This window comes from Oncorhynchus mykiss, chromosome 18, assembly GCF_057628025.1.
Source record: "Oncorhynchus mykiss isolate SJ-2025 chromosome 18, ASM5762802v1, whole genome shotgun sequence".
NCBI classification, from domain to species: Eukaryota; Metazoa; Chordata; class Actinopteri; order Salmoniformes; family Salmonidae; genus Oncorhynchus; species Oncorhynchus mykiss.
Window position 1 is genome coordinate 61291780 of NC_143039.1, and position 11270 is coordinate 61303049.

General features: G+C 41.6%; 2 protein-coding genes across 2 annotated transcripts; one reads left to right on the top strand and one right to left on the bottom strand.

Moving 5' to 3' along the window:
* The first annotated feature begins 1537 nt into the window (after positions 1-1537).
* LOC110496949 (interleukin-6) lies at positions 1538-3893 on the top strand. Its single transcript, XM_090209034.1, has 5 exons — positions 1538-1626; positions 1732-1928; positions 2069-2185; positions 2417-2560; positions 3024-3893. The coding sequence occupies exons 1-5, from the start codon at positions 1611-1613 to the stop codon at positions 3276-3278; spliced, it is 729 nt and encodes a 242-aa protein (XP_090065160.1). The 5' UTR covers positions 1538-1610; the 3' UTR covers positions 3279-3893.
* A 622-nt stretch (positions 3894-4515) lies between these two features.
* LOC110496524 (translocase of outer mitochondrial membrane 7 homolog (yeast)) lies at positions 4516-11235 on the bottom strand. Its single transcript, XM_021572480.3, has 3 exons — positions 11008-11235; positions 7883-7931; positions 4516-6911 (listed from the first exon to the last, which is right to left on the bottom strand). Exons 1-3 carry the CDS (start codon positions 11108-11110, stop codon positions 6896-6898), a joined length of 168 nt encoding a protein of 55 aa, XP_021428155.1. The 5' UTR covers positions 11111-11235; the 3' UTR covers positions 4516-6895.
* Between the last annotated feature and the right edge of the window lie 35 nt (positions 11236-11270).

The following is an 11270-nucleotide window of genomic DNA, read 5'->3' on the forward strand; positions in this document are numbered from 1 at the left end:
GCTTTAAATGTGTGGCCATGATCATACCGCTTTCTCGTGGCACAATGCCTAAACACCGTAATGGTGTTGTCCACCACCCTTCTTCCGTCATCGTATTTGACAGGGAAGCCAAAATGCTCCCATACATGAGACTTGAATGAAGCGAGAGGCTTTTCCAGTTCTTCAGCTTCTCCGCTAGCCGTGGCTGTCACTGCTCTTTTTTCTTTGCAAACGCGAGCATCCAGGATTGATTCGTTGGGATTCAACATGCCCCGTTCACGTGAACAGTACACGCAACTGCTTTAAAAAAAAAAATCAAATCAACCTTCAGGCGTCAGAGTAGAACACAGCACGCATCTATCTGTCTTGTCTTTATCTTTTCACTGCAACCCTGCATCGAGATTTAGGGAATTATTACTTTGAAAAGTAACAGCGGCAGTAAAACTGTAAGGATCACCCCCCACGGTTCGGCACCCATGTGAACCGCCGATCAATTGCAAAGTTTAACCATCATAGTGTGAAATACAGTTTTACGTAACGTGGGGGTTGATCCTTACGGATCACGGATCAACTACGGTCCGTTGCACCACCCGTCTGAATACTTATGTAAATGTGATATTTCCATGTTTTATTTTTAATATATTTGCAAAAAATTCGTAAAACCTGTTTTTACTTTCTCATTATGGGGCATTGTGTGTAGATTGATGGGGACAATGTTTTATTTAATCAATTTTAGAATAAAACTGTAACGTAACAAAATGTGGAAAAGGTGAAAGGGTCTGAATATTTTCCAAATGCACTGTATTAATGTCTTTCGAAAAGAAGGACACTTAGAGGGGTTTTCTGGGAATTTTCTTAGTGAAGTGAAACTGCCCCATGATGCTCTCAACCACTAGACAGCACAAAATAGCCCTATTAGATTATGAATAATTTGTGGGGCTGGGGTGCAGCCCCATATTACAAGACAACGGACACACCTTTATTCCTCTCTCCTCACCTCTCTTTATCTTGTCTCTTCTTCCCTATCCTCACATCTCTTCTATCTCTCATTGAGTTGCATAAATATACAGAATACAAGAATGAACAGAACTTAATTCTTGAATTTGATTAAACACATGCATTGAGAGAACTACCCCAACCCTGCATTCTAGATTATTAGGCTTGATTACCTGTCTGAGTGTTCCATGGTGCAGAGTAGAGACCTGGTGACATGTGTAACGTTACAGGTTATATGATGACAGAGTAATATCTCTCCATTAGAGACTTCCTGTAGTAATATTTTTGTAAGTTCTGTCCCAAATGGCACCCTATTCCCTTGTGCACTACTTTTGACCAGAGCCCTAGATAGTGCACTACTTTTGACCAAAGTCCTAGCCCTGGTCAAAACTAGTGCACTATGTAGGAGTGGAGTGTAATTTGGGACTAAGACAATATCTCTGACTGATAATGATGGAGTGATGATAAAAAAAGGAGAGAGGAGGGGTGAGTGGAAGGAGATGAGGAAACACTTGCAATGTGTAAGAATATAAATGCTTGCGCATGTAGCATCGGTCAGACAAACAAGTAGCCTACCAACTTCAGCATCTCTCAAGAGTCACTGGACACAGCACCGACAAACAATTAACTGGGACATGACTTCTACATACTGTAAGTCGGAGGTCACACTATTCTACCGTTCTACCTGGTCAAATAAACTGGGTTGTGTTTTGTATTTTATCACTAACTCCTCTCTTGCTCCCCTCCTTCATTCAGACCTCTCACTCCTCTCCGTGCTCGTGGTGATGGTAGTTAACGGGAGTCCCGTGCCCAGCGCGCCAGGTTGGACCTCTGGAGAGGAGCTCGCGGTAGAATCGTTCTCCGGTGAACTGGGCGCGCCGCCGATATGGGAGAACGTGATCAAGGTGATCAAGCTGCTCGTTCAGGAAGTGATCAACTTCCGAGACCAACAGGTGAGTTGTTTTACATGTACTTTGTATTATATTGTAAATGGCTCTTCAAACGTTATAATTGAAAACAACAATACTAACTTTGAAAATAATAAATTAAACCAATCTGAAAAGTCTAACTTTTATTCCTCCTTGTGTTGTAGTTTGTGGAGGAGTTTCAGAAGCCAGTGGAAGAGATGTCATCATTCATACAGTACCAGGTCCCTTCCATCCCCACACACCTCTCCAAGACCCCCTGCTCCGCCTCAAACTACAACAAGGTATAGATAAAGTTGAATGAATGGCTAAGACCTGTGTCTGGAATTAAGTCCAAATCATGAAGCCAAGCTATTCCTTTTGTGATCTAAATGAAAAATCCTAGAAATGAAACCTTGAGGCAGCATCATTTTGTGTCTGGTTTCTCTCCTTGTTTCTTCCTTCTAGATGAATCTAGGGAGTACTTTTTTATTTTTATTAATTTATTCAAAAGTATTTGTTGTCCCCTCCTATAGGAGGCATGTCTGCAGAAGATCAGTCATGGTCTGCAGGTGTACCATGTTCTTCTCCAGCATGTTAAGGCTGAATACCCACAATCCACCCTGCTCCCCTCTGTCATGCACCAGACTACTGTCTTGATAGGCCTGTTCAAAGACAAGGTATGTAATAGTTATATTATGTTATAGTACTACTTAAATACAATCATTATACTACTTCATTATACTACTTAAAGGTGCAATCTGCAGTTGAAACAATAACAAACCTCCTCACCGCCACTGTTTTGGTAAAGAGCTGAGGGACGGGCCTGGACAAATGTAACTATCAAATTCATAGACAGAGCTATGGATGCAAGGACTGACCATCCATGATATCAAAACTAAATGTAATTTTTATTTGATTTTTTATTTTACAAACATTGGAGTAAGAAATGACTACATATAATTTATTTATAGGTCCTAAAATGGATGTAGCAACTGCAGATTGCCCCTTTAAATACCCTTTAGAAAGTTGACTTTCATTGTGGGCAGATTTTCCCAGACTTGCTTTAGTTCCAACAGATACCTAGGATTTAGCAAAATCTTGTGGCACACAGATGACCTAATGTATCATCTCTTTCTCTAGATGAAGGCTGCTGAGGTAGTAGAGGACCTGTCTGCCAGTGAGAGGGAGCGTGTGCTGGGTGAGGTGTCTACAGGGATAGAGTGGGAGAGGAAGACCAGCGTTCACGCCATCCTTAGGGAACTACGTCACTTCCTGGTCGACACCAAGACAGCCCTCCGCGCATGGGGAAGAGGGGCGAAGGCTGCCAGTAACCATGACATCACGATGGTGGGCAGAGGTGTGTTAGATCAGGCTTGGAGTAAAAACCTGCACTGATGTCTTATTCTCTGAATCAGCTGTTTATTTTTATTTATTGAATGTAATACTTGACGGAACTTCAAAACAAAGTTATTTATATATTTATTCATGTATTTATGGTTGATGAAAAATGTATTGAATTTATTTAATCTGATTAATTTATTTGATCTCGAGCAGCTTTGTGCCTCTTGTACCCAACTTTCGAGAAACTTGTTATAAAAATACATATTTATATATTTTTTATAGCAAATAGTGTTATTTATTTTCACACAAATGGACTCAATGTATTTTTCTAATTATGACATGTTGGTGGATTTCAAGCACAGACTTACATTTATCTCTAAGTGCCTTTACAGTACATTAGTGACTACATTGATTGTGACTACTACTAGTTTGATCGTTGTAGCCTTCAATTGTCCAATTAACAACCAACCATATTAGCAAACTTATTTCATTTCAAACTTAACATTTCTCTATTATAGGTTACTTATCGTAATGAACGATATCAGCAAAATGCCTGCGATAATTGATCAGTATGGTCGGTGTCGATAATTGTTAGTTCATCGTCCCAGCTCTAACTGTGACAAATGTTTTGGATATAAAACTGAATAATAAATGGTATCTGAGAGAATAGAGAAATGTGTTGCTCATATGTTGCTCACTAAACATTGTTTCAACATGATGGTTATTTTCACATGTGGTCATCACAAAAACAAAAAAAATCTATTTCCACTTATCGGTAGGTGTCATTCTGTCAGCAAGACGCATACATTAATTCAGGCGACAAGAATGTGTTGACTCAATGACAATCGCCAAATGTCATTACACTTTTTGGTATTTTTTAACAGATGCTTTTTTCCATTAATCAAGCGGCACGAGTGCATGGAATTATTTGAGTGGACGAACATGCGAAGGTAGCCTATTTTAAGTTATTTGTTTGACAGTAGCTAGGTTTCCATCCAACTGGAGAGATTTCGTTTTCCCACCAGTGGTGTTTTTCACTTAAGTTCTCATATACTGAATAAAAATCTAAAGTTCAATGTGTTTCCATCGCATTTTCAACTCTACCGATAGTTTTGTCACAAAAACTTAAATAGCAAATGTGCCTACTCTGGTCTGGTGTCATGCGCTCTAGCCAAAAGCTCGCAGATACAGTGCGGGTAGGCTAGTCTACATGAGAAATTGATTAAATTATTTAGGGGGGAAACTATCTACACACAATACCCCATAATGACAGAAAATACAGGTATTTAGATTTTTTTTCAAAATATTTTTATTTATTTATGCAGTATATCAAATTTACAGAAGTATTCAGACCCTTTACTCAGTACTTTGTTGAAGCACCTTTGGCAGCGATTACAGCCTTGAGACTTATTGGGTATAACACTACAAGCTTGGCACACCTGTATTTGGGGAGCTTCTCCCATTCTTCTCTGCAAATCCTCTCAGGCTCTGTCAGGTTGGATGGGGAGCGACACTGCACAGCTATTTTCAGGTCTCTCCAGAGATGTTAGATTGGGTTCAAGTCCAGGCTCTGGCTGGCCCACTCAAGTACATTCAGAGACTTGTCCCGAAGTCACTCCTGCGTAGTCTTGGCTGTGTGCTTAGGGTCATTGTCCTGCTAGAAGGTGAACCTTCGCCCCAGTGTGAGGTCCAGAGCGCTCTGGAGCAGGTTTTCATCAAGGATCTCTTTGTTCTTTGCTCCGTTCATCTTTCCCTCGATCCTTTCTTATCTCCCAGTCCCTGAAAAACATCCCCACAGCATGATGCTGCCACCACGCTTCACCGTGGGAATGGTGCCAGGTTTCCTCCAGAGGTTGGCATTCAGGCCAAAAAGTTCAATCTTCGTTTCATCAGACCAGAGAATCTTGTTTCTCATGGTCAGAGTTCTTTAGGTGCCTTTTGGCTAACTCCAAGCAGACTGTTGTGACTTTTACTGTAGAATGGCTTCCATCTGACCACTTTACCATAAAGGCCTGATTGGTAGATTGCTGCAGAGATGGTTGTCCTTCTGGAAGGTTCTCCCATCTCCAGAGAGGAACTCTGGAGCTCTGTCAGTGACCATCGGGTTCTTGGTCATCTCCCTGACCAAGGCCCTTCTCCCCCGATTGCTCAGTTTGGCCGGACGGCCAGGTATAGGAAGAGTCTTGGTGGTTCCAAACGTCTTCCATTTAAGAATGATGGAAGCCACTGTGTTCTTGGGGACCTTCAATGCTACAGAATTATTTTGGTACCCTCCCCCAGATCTGTGCCTCAAGACAATCATGTCTCGGAGCTCTACGGACAATTCCTTCCACCTCATGGTTTTTGCTCTGACATGCAGTCAACTGTGGGACCTTAAATAGACAGGCGTGTGCCTTTCCAAATCATGTCCAATCAATTGAATTTACCACAGGTGTTCTCCAATCTAGTTGTTGACACATCTAAAGGACGATCAATGGAAACAGGATGTACCGGAGCTCAAATTTCAAGTCTCATGGCAAAGGGTTTGAAAAATACATTTGAAATACAAAATACAAAATACATCAAACATACAAAATTACATTTGCAAACATTTTTAAAAACCTGTTTTCGCTTGGTCATATTTGGGTAGTGTGTGTAGCTTGATGAGGGAAACAAATTATTTAATACATTTTAGAATAAGGCTGTAACTTAACAAAATGTGAAAAAAGTCAAGGGGTCTGAATACTTTCCGAATGTACTGTAAGTTATTTCATCTGTAGCCTAATAAAAATGCACATTTTCCCAAGTCGTAGTTGGAGGACCACACACCATAACATCCCGTGACTCCAAGTTTACTTCGATATGGGTTATCATATAAATATTTGCGCATAAAGGCGTTTCCACCACCATCTCTCACAAAATTAATTTTACAGACACAAAAAGATCACACTTTGTCTAGCGTATTTTGCTTTGTCGACATTTGGAAAGTTGACCGACAAATGTTCTGTTTCCATAAGGCCAGTCATGACATTTTTTGCCCGACATGTACTTTACCCCCATAAAAAGGTTGGTTGGAAAGATGGTTAATTAATAAGATGAAAACGTCATGACTGGTTGTGTTAATGAGACATTTAAAAGATCAATGTTTTTTTTTTTTACCGTTTACCGGATTGCTTTAGGCTACTATTAGGCCCATAAAAATGTATAGGTTCCATGAAAAAAATAGAATGTCACGGTATAAATCGAAAATCAAACCAAACAGTAATCTTCTCTCAAAAGGTGATTTATAGACCAACTCAGGTCCATTTTCAACCAACAGGCAGACATTTTATACAGGATGATTTAAGGTAAATAGACAAACACAGATCCATGACCAAATGAAAAGACTAGGTTTTACATGTTTCCAAACTGACAGGAAACAAAATGAGAGAAAAATGGTCCGTCACCAAGCAGTAAAGGTGCAGTTTCAGAATAAGATGTCCATCCCGCCATTTGGTGTTTCAGAGTGAGAGGGAATTCAGCGCTTCAGGTCTCCGACCCAAACTTGAAGTGACAAAGAAAGTTCCAACCAGCCTAAAATATATGGGCCATATAGAAATTGTTGAGGGAAAGATGGCATCCACTTCTGTGGTGACAGCTGGGAGTCACATGACCATTGTGGGAGGAGGTGATTGGGTGGGTCAGGGTTGTCCTTAGCCCCACAGCAGACTGGAAGAGAGAAAACAAGGTCAGAGGTTACATTTGTCTTAATGGCATGGCCAGAGATGGTAGAGAAAGCAAGACACCCCACTCCCTCCTCTAGGGGGTGCCACAGGGTGAGACATCTCTCTGGCAATTTTTTTCTGGCCGGGACAGGTGGGCACAATAAGTAGAGCAGAGCCATCTATTCCCGCTCTCGCGTGAGCATGCCAGATATTACCGAGGAACCATGAGATCAGGCAGGAAAAGCATGCTCACACGTAAGTAGAAATGCCCACTTAGACAGGAACCATGACCATTTCTTTCAATGGAAAACAGCCTGAGTAAACAATCTTATTTATGGTATTGCTACCTATTCCCTATATAAATGCACTACTTTGACCAGAACCATTGGCACACTATTCCTTATGTATTTAACTACTTTGCCCAGCGTCATGATACCGTATTCAAATCAAATCAAACTTTGTCACACGCCGAATACAACAAGTGTAGACCTTACCGTGAAATGCTTACATACAAGCCCTTAACCAACAGTGCAGTTCAAGAAGAGTTAAGAACATATTTACCAAATAAACTAAAGAAAAATAACACAAAGTAGAACAATAACGAGGCGAGCATAAAAGGAATTAAGCTCGTCTGGTAGGCTTGAGTCACTGGGCAGCTCGCGTCTGGGTTTCCCTTTGTAGTCCGTAATAGTTTTCAAGTCCTGCCACATCCAACGAGTGTCGGAGCCGGTGTAATAGGGTTCAATCTTAATCGTGCATTGACGCTTTGGTTGTTTGGTGGTTTGCAACATTATGTACAAAATAAGTTACAAAAAAAAGTTACAAACAAAAACAAACCAAATAGCACAACTGGTTACGGCATGTAAAACGTCAGCCAACTTAACATTCCCTGTTCCCAGATGGCCAAACCAAAAACAGACAGACACACACAGATGGACAGACACACACAGAGATGGACCGATAGACACAGCGCACCTCAGGATGTTGGGCTCCGGCATACCAGGATCCCCCCCTCGTGCGAAACCTGTACATCAAAAACAAAAGAGAGCAGTGATGAAGAAAAGCAAATCATTGTAGAAACATTAATTGCACTCCCGAGCTTCGTTTTTCAAAGCCTGCGTAATGTGACGTCTGTTCATATCAGAGCGGTTTCCAATAAAACAATCTCAAACACAAGTGATGTAGTTATCTAGCATCAGTAGCGTGTTCCTGAGAAGAGGTGAACATGCCTGTTGCGTGGCCAGCTCTTGACGTGTCATAACATTCCGAACTGGAGCTTCAGACGGACAGCTTTGGGATTTCCCACCCACCCACCCCTCTCTCTCTCTGTCTCTTCGTCCACCCCAATCTCTCCCTCACGTTTCCCCGCTCTCTTATCCCTTTTAACCAGCAGTTCTCCCTGTGGTCCAATAAAGATGTCCGGGAAGGAAAGTGAATGTTGGAACTGACTACCCTAATAGCTAAGACATATTGCAAAGATGAACGGCTAAAAGCTGTGGGTGTCAACGAATGGTGGCGATTAAACATCTAGAATCTTCTGGAAATTAACTGATTATGACAGCCAATCTTCTGGTCAGAAGCGATAGGACAGCCACCCGCTGCTTCTGACTGTTGAGGGTTGGGTAAATTGTAGGCGTTAGAGACTAAACACGTTGGGGTCAGTTCTAATTTAAGTCAGTCAATTCAGGAAGTAAACTGAAATTCCAATTCAATAATTGAAAAAAATTGGCTTCTCAATAAACCCGAAATTGAGAAAATATTATTCCAATGTTTTTCTATTAGTTAATGTCAAAATTCCAATCTCTTCCTGCATTGATCGACTTCAATTCAAACTAACCCCAACCCTAGTGTTGAGTCTCCAACACCTACTATTGGACCTGAGAGAGGGGGAGGGGAATAGAAAATAGCAGCAATGCTCTATGAATTAACTCATAAGTCACATTTCGGTTTCTGCAACACTTCATTCACTCATGCTAGAACATTGCATCAACGTCCTCAATCCTGACACATGCAGACATTCTGGGTTTCCCCATCACTTTCTCTGAAGATAGTTAGCGTGTGTGTGTGTACTGTGTAGCCATGCCAGCTTGTGGCACTCAGGGTTTCCCCAGTGTAATTATCTCCCTCCCAGAGAAGCTGTAACTATTTCCTTCCTACTCTGGAGCTAAATGTAACTACTGATCAGGTACCGAAACTGGCAGGGTCCTCCGTGGCCTACCCTGGGTTAGCTGTGGTTAGCATTAACATTAGCCCAGCCTGTAGCAGGTTGATGACAATAGCAATCTGCACTGGTCTATGAATACATGTCATGATGCACGCACACACTAACCCTCAGTTAGCACATACAGGGACACACACTAACCCTCAGTTAGCACATAGAGGGACACACACTTGGAAAGTAGGGATGCAGTTAAGAGGGAGAGGGGTAGAAAGTGAGAAGGCAGTAGGAGAGGTTGAAGAAGGAAAGAAGTAGAGAGAGGTGTTGCTGGACAGAAGGCAGAAAGTCGGGCTCACAGTCTCATGAGGTAGCCCTGCTTGTGATTTAAAAATCAATCTCACCCTCGACCCAAGAAGGAATTTCCTATTGGGTTAACGAGTGAACATTTTGTTTTCTCCCCTAGCACTACACCACTGATTCAAATAAGGGTAAACCCATTTGAATTCAATCACTTTTTGAAGGCCTCTTTTGAACTTCACCAAACCTTCCATACCCATTGTAGAAGCGCTCATAAAGTGACTTGGGACCTGAATGCCAAAACATTTGAGAGATAAAGGGGCTGAAAGTTGACCCATTTTGCATACCCCACCATACCATAAGATATCCATGTCATCACTGGAAAAGATTGTCCAGTGATATAAATGAGTACACCTAGACATTACTGTTATTTATGTTACAAATATATACATTTCCAACTGTTAAGCATTAGAACAAATGTGAGTAATGCAACTGTGACAACTGTGGTTGTCAAAGCATTTTATAGGTTCTGGGGGGAAAAAAGCATATTTTGTTATATAAAATTGACCTTTCCTCCTTTGACATTCAACATGATTCATTTAAAAGGTCACCGGTGTCCCAGCTAAATTGCAGTGGTAAGGTATGTCAATTCTATGAAGTCTATTTTATGATTGAAATGACACCTACCCTGTATTCAAGAGCATGTTGTGTCTCAACTGGCACAACACAAAAACCTCAAATGATGTGAACTAGGGTCTAAGCAACAACAATATGCTAATATGAAAAAAATCTAAGTTAACACGTTTTTACATTGACGTAAAAGGTTTAAAAATGACTATAATAAAATAGTTTGACAACACTAAGCTTTTAAATTATATCAAACGCAACCGTTTATATTTTCGAGTGATGAAGACAGATTTCTCATGGTATGGTGGGGTATGAAAAGCGGACACCTTTTTGAGCCCCTTTCATCTCCTGAATGTTTTGCCCTTCACGTCCACCTCTTCAATGGGAAAACGTATCGAAAGTTGTTTAAATCTAAAGGGATGCTGTCAAAAAGTTATTGAATTCAAATAGATTTTCCCATAGTCAACTCAAAGTTTCCATTATTTTTATCAGCTCTGTAGTGCTAGGGCAAAAGTTTGGGAAACGCTGGGCTTATGGTTAAGATGTTGGTTTCTCCCGTGGGAGATCTCACCCGAGAAACACGCAAAGCCGCACAAACACACCGACCAACAGCAGGAGTCCCAAACGTGTGTTTTGCCTAATTTTAGTTAGCTAGCTTCCCTTGACAGCTGGGGTGTTCCTGCGGTAGCTAATTCAGGAAATGTCTCACTGGCTTCGTTTCCCCATTCACACCCCTGGCTATGATCACCGACCACTGTGAGCTGGCTGTGGTTTAGCTGTTATATGACAGAGTCCCCGGGCCACAAATCTCCATACATTTTCGGACGTTGTTTAGCTAACTGAAATTGGGAAAAACATAGAGCTGATTATGCAATTCCAAATGCATGCAGTGGTCGCGTTACACAAACGAGGTTCCCCTAACTTGAATTTGTTAATCATAAACAAATACTGTCACTTGGACATACCCCCCTACCCGAACTGCTATCACTCTAAGCTAACCGACTTGCCACATACTGACCAAGGTAGAGCACCGTGGGGATGAAACCCCAGCGGATGACGAACTGTCCGGCCTGAAACACCGTCTGCAGCCGCTGCTTGGTCTCTTTGCTGAGCTTCGCCATGGTAGCTAGTTGGTTCACTGGTTCTGGTTCTGAAGGACGTGAAAAAGAGGAAGCCGACGCATTGCCGTAAAGCGTGGCATGTGGTTTAGATTTTTTGCGATAGTTGGTTCAATCAGAAATATGACGAGCGCCACTTTGTGGACGCAATAGGAAATGTTCA

Coding starts and splice junctions, on each gene's coding strand:
- LOC110496949 (XM_090209034.1), top strand. Junction 1,929..2,068: donor TCAACTTCCGAGACCAACAG/GTGAGTTGTTTT, acceptor CTTGTGTTGTAG/TTTGTGGAGGAGTTTCAGAA. Junction 2,186..2,416: donor CCGCCTCAAACTACAACAAG/GTATAGATAAAG, acceptor CCCCTCCTATAG/GAGGCATGTCTGCAGAAGAT.
- LOC110496524 (XM_021572480.3), bottom strand. CDS start 11,110: ATGGCGAAGCTCAGCAAAGAGACCAAGCAGCGGCTGCAGACGGTGTTT. Junction 7,932..11,007: donor CCCCACGGTGCTCTACCTTG/GTCAGTATGTGG, acceptor TTTGATGTACAG/GTTTCGCACGAGGGGGGGAT.